The sequence below is a fragment of the Oncorhynchus masou genome, unplaced genomic scaffold (assembly GCF_036934945.1).
Source record: "Oncorhynchus masou masou isolate Uvic2021 unplaced genomic scaffold, UVic_Omas_1.1 unplaced_scaffold_2735, whole genome shotgun sequence".
NCBI classification, from domain to species: domain Eukaryota; kingdom Metazoa; phylum Chordata; class Actinopteri; order Salmoniformes; family Salmonidae; genus Oncorhynchus; species Oncorhynchus masou.
This window is the reverse complement of record NW_027009168.1, coordinates 45,001-52,545: the sequence shown is the minus strand read 5'-3', so window position 1 is coordinate 52,545 and position 7,545 is coordinate 45,001. Positions and strand designations below refer to the sequence as shown.

The window sequence follows — 7,545 nt, the reverse complement described above, 5'->3', positions numbered from 1 at the left end:
AGGTTGACTTGTGACATAGGGGGCCTCAATCTCAATTCATCTTTCCTCACCTCCTTCTCAACTGTATAAGAGGAGAAGGTCAGAGGGGGAGGGGCCATGGAACTTCTCCTTCAATGGGTTTTGAAAAGGAGGTGAGGAGAGGGAGGTGAGGAGAGTAGGAATCGAGGTAAGATTATTTGAGAAAAAGAACCAAGACGCCCTCTTCCCCTCCCTCCTCCCCACCTCCTCCCTCTATGTCCTCCACATCTTTCCTCCTCCTCGACCCTCCTCCCTCTATGTCCTCCACATCTTCCTCCTCCTCGACCTCTTCCTCTATGTCCTCCACATATTCCCTCCCTCCTCGACCTCCTCCTCTATGTCCTCCACATCTTCCCTCCTCCTCGACCTCCTCCCCCTCTATGTCCTCCACATCTTCCATCCTTCTCATCCTCCTCCTCATTCCCTCCTCCTCCTCCTCTACATCCTCCATCTCCTCCTTCTCTCCCTCTTCCTTCTCCCCTCTTCCTTCCTCCTCCTCCCCCTCTCCTGTCCTTCTCGTCTTACTCCTCATTCCCTTCTTTTCCTCCTCCTCCTCCTCCTCCTCAGATGAAGGCAGAGGAGGTGGTCTACCCCTCGTTCTACACGTACTCTACGGAGAACACCTGCCACCAAACACAATCAGATGTTAGAGGTCGGGGGAAAATACCACGGCTCAATGCCTCTGGACTCTGGCCAGTATGTAACAGTTCACCTGAGTGCAGTGGATGTGATAACATAACCCACAAGTTACTGCTGGGAGATGATACAATCTGCTGGTATCAGTCATTCACTTGGGGATTGGTGTGTGTAGCTACAACATCTAATCTGCTTGGTGTAAACGCACAATGAAAACCTTCAAATGTCTTCAAACCAGTTCTCTCTCTGTGTTCTCTCTCGGTGTTCTCTCTCAGTGTTCTCTCTCAGTGTTCTCTCTCGGTGTTCTCTCTCGGTGTTCTCTCTCGGTGTTCTCTCTCGGTGTTCTCTCTCGGTGTTCTCTCTCGGTGTTCTCTCTCGGTGTTCTCTCTCTGTGTCTCTCTCTGTGTCTCTCTCTGTGTTCTCTCTCTGTGTCTCTCTCTGTGTCTCTCTCTGTGCTTTTCTCTGTGTCTCACTGTGTCTCTCTGTGCATCTCATCTCTCTCTGTTCCCTCTGTGTTCTCTCTGTGTTCTCTCTGTGTTCTCTGTGTATCTCTCTGTGTTTCTCTCTGTGTTTCTCTCTGTGTTTCTATCTATGTCTCTCTGTGTAGTTTAAAGCAGCAGTGGAAAGCTTCCAGACATCACTTCTACAGTGTTCTTCTAAAGTCAAGCCAGAGAGGAAGAGCAACATTAAAGACTTTAGACATCACCCCTTCCCCTCCTCCTCCTTCCTTCTCCCCCTCCTCCCCTCCTCCCTCCTTCCCCTCTACCCCCCCCCCTCCTCCTTGTCCTCTCCCCCATCCGTCCGTTCTTTGTGTCACTAGGACAGTTCTTGATTGGCCGCCAACATCCAACCAAACCCTGCCCTGACCTCACATACACTACAGCCAAGCTATGTAGAGAGACCACCAGCTCTGGGACAATTAGGCTATAGACTACAGCCCAGCTATGGAAAGAGACCCTCCAGCTCTGGGACAATCAGGCTATAGACTACAGCCCAGCTATGGAAAGAGACCCTCCAGCTCTGGGACAATCAGAATATAGACTACAGCCCAGCTATGGAGAGAGACCTCCAGCTCTGGGACAATCAGGCTATAGACTACAGCCCAGCTATGGAGAGAGACCTTCCAGCTCTGGGGCAATCAGGCTATAGACTACAGCCCAGCTATTGAGAGACCGTCCAGCTATGAAGCAATCAGGCCATAGACTACAGCCCAGCTATTGAGAGACCCTCCAGCTCGGGGGCAATCAGGCTATAGACTACAGCCCAGCTATTGAGAGACCGTCCAGCTATGGGGGCAATCAGGCCATAGACTACAGCCCAGCTATTGAGAGACCCTCCAGCTCGGGGGCAATCAGGCTATAGACTACAGCCCAGCTATTGAGAGACCGTCCAGCTATGGGGCAATCAGGCCATAGACTACAGCCCAGCTATTGAGAGACCCTCCAGCTCGGGGGCAATCAGGCTATAGACTACAGCCCAGCTATTGAGAGACCGTCCAGCTATGGGGCAATCAGGCCATAGACTACAGCCCAGCTATTGAGAGACCCTCCAGCTCTGGGACAATCAGGCTATAGACTACTTCAAAACGGTTACATGGTTTCAGTCTTTCAACCCAGAATCATTGTGAGATGATTTAGTGGACAACTGAACCCACACTGCTCATGCTTCTTTTTATGAGGAGACAAGAACCAGAATTGTCCTTGTCCTTTTATACGCTCATCGGTTTGGTCCAACACAGATGAACATTGAGTGTCCATATTTAATATCACCCCCAGTATTCACTCACCTCTCCTGGAGACACGCGGCAGACTTCATCCTGAAGGGAGAGGGGCTGGCTGACAGGCAGGGCTTCTGGTGGGCAGGGGGGAGCTGCGGAGGACCACAGCTGGAGCTGGAGACAGGGATGGGGACAGGGGTGGTGGGTGGAGGACGGCAGGCTCTGGGTGGAGGTATGGATGTGGGTGTAGAAGGCGGTGCTGGCTCTGCTTGGACCATGCTGCTAGAGAAGGGGACCTGGGGATTAATGACAAGATGGGACAGCATTAGTTAAGTTTCAGACACGTCTCTACTAAAGATAAAACCAGGACCTGTATTCACAAAGCATCTCACAGTAGAAAGACATATGTTTTATTGTCACATACACCGGGTAGGGGCAGTGAAATGTGTTGTTTTACAGGCTCAGTGCCGCACCCCTGAAGTGCCTTGCTCAATGGCACATCAGCAGTTCGGGAATTCTAACCAGCGATTTTTTGGGTTACTGGTCCACTGCTCTAACTGCTAGACTACCTGCTGCCCTGTAAGAGAGCTGATCTTGGATCAGTTTGGTCTTTTAGATCATATTGAATAAGATGATATGGTCAGGCAGGACCTGATCCTAGATCAGCACTCGTACTCTGAGATACTTTATGAATCCAGGTGTATTACACATAACATTATGGTACTGTAGTACATCATGCTACAACTTGGGGCTTCAAATATGTGTTGCATTATGGGAATTGTAGTTAATCACGCTCCAACCTACCTGGGGTTGGGTCTGGGCTCCGACGGCGTGCAGCGGGACCGGGGGTGGGACGGTGACAGGGGTCAGGTGAAGGTCGCGGCTGGGGAACACGGACTGCTCTTTGGTCTGCCTGTCAGAATATTCAACCTTCTCCTTTCGACGGTAGAGGACCTGAGAGAAGGGAGAGGAGAGGAGAGGAGAGGAGAGGAGAGGAGAGGAGAGGAGAGGAGAGGGGAGGGGAGAGGAGAGGGTTTAGAGGGTGTAAAGGAGAGGAGGGGGTGTAGAGCAGAGGAGAGGGTGTAGAGGAGAGGAGATGGTGTAGAAGAGAGGAGAGGAGAGGAGAGGAGAGGGTGTAGAGGAGAGCTTTGATTGCTATTGGAATGAAAGAGCAGTTCACAGCAAACCCTATGGACATCACAACACTTCCTCATTCCTTCCTTCTGTTGCCAGTCACCTCAGGTGTCCTGCTGCTTACAATGAGTCCCCACTGGCCTCATTTCCAGGTGATTAGCCTCACGGCAGAGCTAATTCTGGAGTTCTAATGTCACTGTCTGCAGGCCCTGAGGCGGCATGACCTCAGGGGACCCACCAGCCACAGAGAGAGAGAGCAGTGAGACCTGGGGTCAATCTTGGATTCACACTAGATCACTATATTGTGACATTGTGATATTGAGATATTGAGATATTGTGACATTGTAACATTGTGATATTGAGATATTGTGATATTGTAATATTGAGATATTGAGATATTGTGATATTGTGACATTGTAATGTTGAGATATTGAGATATTGTGACATTGTAATATTGAGATATTGTGATATTGTAATATTGAGATATTGACATTGTAATATTGAGATATTGTGATATTGTGACATTGATATTGTATATTGAGATATTGTAATATTGAGATATTGACATATTGTGAAATTGAGATATTGTGATATTGTGACATTGTAATGTTGAGATATTGTGATATTGTGACATTGTAATGTTGAGATATTGAGATATTGTGACATTGTAATATTGAGATATTGTGATATTGAGATATTGTGACATTGTAATATTGAGATATTGTGATATTGTGATATGCGTGCCCTCTTGTGGATGTGAAACATAGTTCTGTTGGAGATGGCTGAGTGATATAGTCTACAACATGTACAATAACATGGGAGATGGCTGAGTGATATAGTCTACAACATGTACAATAAAATGGGAGATGGCTGAGTGATATAGTCTACAACATGTACAATAACATGGGAGATGGCTGAGTGATATAGTGTACAACATGTACAATAACATGGGAGATGGCTGAGTGATATAGTCTTCTAGATGTACAACAACAAGGGAGATGGCTGAGTGATATAGTGTACAACATGTACAATAACATGGGAGATGGCTGAGTGATATAGTGTACAACATGTACAACAACATGGGAGATGGCTGAGTGATATAGTCTACAACATGTACAATAACATGGGAGATGGCTGAGTGATATAGTGTACAACATGTACAATAACATGGGAGATGGCTGAGTGATATAGTGTACAACATGTACAATAACATGGGAGATGGCTGAGTGATATAGTCTACAACATGTACAATAACATGGGAGATGGCTGAGTGATATAGTCTACAACATGTACAATAACATGGGAGATGGCTGAGTGATATAGTCTACAACATGTACAACAACATGGGAGATGGCTGAGTGATATAGTCTACAACATGTACAACAACATGGGACATGGCTGAGTGATACAGTCTACAACATGTACAATAACATGGGAGATGGCGCCCTCCTGTGGAATCCAGTAATGTTGCACGTCCTCTTTGAGCTCATAACAGTTTAGTAACAATAGCTGTATGGATTGAATTGTATGTAAACCAAGCAGAATGTAAACACAGCACAGCATAACTTCCTGCTAAATAAAGGTTACAGAAATATACAGAAATACCCCAGTAAGACATTCAAAGCCCACTTCCTGCTAAATAAAGGTTACAGAAATAAGACATTCAAAGCCTTCCTGCAAGACATTCATTCAAAGCCCACTTCCTGCTAAATAAAGGTTACATAAATACCCCAGTAAGAATTCAAAGCCCACTTCCTGCTAAATAAAGGTTACAGAAATACCCCAGTAAGACATGCCCAAATAAGACATTCAAAGCCCACTTCCTGCTAAATAAAGGTTACAGAAATACCCCAATAAGACATTCAAAGCCCACTTCCTGCTAAATAAAGGTTACAGAAATACCCCAATAAGACATTCAAAGCCCACTTCCTGCTAAATAAAGGTTACATAAATACCCCTGTAAGACATTCAAAGCCCACTTCCTGCTAAATAAAGGTGACAGAAATACCCCAGTAAGACATTCAAAGCCCACTTCCTGCTAAATAAAGGTTACAGAAATACCCCAGTAAGACATTCAAAGCCCACTTCCTGCTAAATAAAGGTTACATAAACATTCAAAGCCCACTTCCTGTAAGACATTCAAAGCCCACTTCCTGCTAAATAAAGGTTACAGAAATACCCCAATAAGACATTCAAAGCCCACTTCCTGCTAAATAAAGGTTACAGAAATACCCCAATAAGACATTCAAAGCCCACTTCCTGCTAAATAAAGGTTACATAAACATTCACCCCTGTAAGACATTCAAAGCCCACTTCCTGCTAAATAAAGGTGACAGAAATACCCCAGTAAGACATTCAAAGCCCACTTCCTGCTAAATAAAGGTTACAGAAATACCCCAGTAAGACATTCAAAGCCCACTTCCTGCTAAATAAAGGTTACATAAATACCCCAGTAAGACATTCAAAGCCCACTTCCTGCTAAATAAAGGTTACAATAAATACCCCAGTAAAGACATTTCAAAGCCCACTTCCTGCTAAATAAAGGTTACAGAAGACATTCAAAAGCCCACTTCCTGCTAAATAAAGGTGACACCCAGTAAGACATTCAAAGACTTCCTGCTAAATAAAGGTTACAGAAATACCCCAGTAAGACATTCAAAGCCCACTTCCTGCTAAATAAAGTAAGTTACAGAAATACCCCAGTAAGACATTCAAAGCCCACTTCCTGTAAATAAAGGTTAGAAATACAAGTTCAAAGCACCTGTGCATTAGCATGTTGTTCCTGTTAGGAAGAAGAGTTAGGAACTAGGGGTCATATCTTGTCTGTGTCCTAAGGGCCCTGGTCTAAAGTAGTGTACTATATAGGGAATAGGGCTCTGGTCTAAAGTAGTGCACTATATAGGGAATAGGGCTCTGGTCTAAAGTAGTGCACTATATAGGGAATATGGCTCTGGTCTAAAGTAGTGCACTATATAGGGAATAGGGCTCTGGTCTAAAGTAGTGCACTATATAGGGAATAGGGCTCTGGTCTAAAGTAGTGCACTATATAGGGAATAGGGCTCTGGTCTAAAGTAGTGCACTATATAGGGAATAGGGCTCTGGTCTAAAGTAGTGTACTATATAGGGAATAGGGCTCTGGTCTAAAGTAGTGCACTATACAGGGAATAGGGCTCTGGTCTAAAGTAGTGCACTATATAGGGAATAGGGCTCTGGTCTAAAGTAGTGCACTATATAGGGAATAGGGCTCTGGTCTAAAGTAGTGCACTATATAGGGAATAGGGCTCTGGTCTAAAGTAGTGCACTATATAGGGATTAGGGCTCTGGTCTAAAGTAGTGCACTATATAGGGAATAATGTGCTATTTGGGATTCACACAGGATGTGACCCCTGGTTACTGGATGTGACCCCTGGTTACTGGATGTGACCCCTGGTTACAGGATGTGACCCCTGGTTACAGGATGAGACCCCTGGTTTCTGGATGTGACCCCTGGTTACTGGATGTGACCCCTGGTTACTGGATGTGACCCCTGGTTACAGGATGTGACCCCTGGTTACTGGATGTGACCCCTGGTTACAGGATGTGACCCTGGTTACTGGATGTGACCATTGGTTACTGGATGTGACCCTGGTTACTGGATGTGACCCCTGGTTACTGGATGTGACATCAGGTTTTTTGACACGATGGACCCACTAACTGACCACATTGCTATTTGGGACACAACCCTTGTGACCTCTGACCTCTATTAAGTGACACAGCTTTCGGGTTTTAACTGGCTAATCATCCCAGGGGCTATCAGAGGTCTGATGATGTCATGAGCTTACGAACTGATGACCTCATGTCCCACCCACTTTGCCCTTCAGCCAATCGGAGTGCTCGGGGATCATGTGTCAGAGTGGGAGAAAGCCTTCACATCCTTGACCACAGGCGGTCATAGCTGATCTCTTCAAATCTTCTACAGATCCTCTCTGAGACACGCGCACACACACACACACACACACACACACACACACACACACACACACACACACACACACACACAC

At 45.9% G+C, this 7,545-nt stretch overlaps 1 protein-coding gene across 1 annotated transcript in view; it reads right to left on the bottom strand.

Annotated features, from left to right (window-relative positions):
• Positions 1–2,440: 2,440 nt before the first annotated feature.
• Positions 2,441–7,545, bottom strand: part of LOC135533858 (receptor-type tyrosine-protein phosphatase R-like) — a gene marked incomplete at its 3' end in the record, with an annotated part of 19,188 nt that continues 14,083 nt past the window's right edge. The window contains exons 4-5 of the mRNA XM_064961065.1: positions 3,176–3,325; positions 2,441–2,667 (exon numbers count right to left, since the gene is read on the bottom strand). Coding sequence (XP_064817137.1) covers positions 2,441–2,667; positions 3,176–3,325 — 377 coding nt within the window. The remainder of the gene's footprint in view (positions 2,668–3,175; positions 3,326–7,545) is intronic.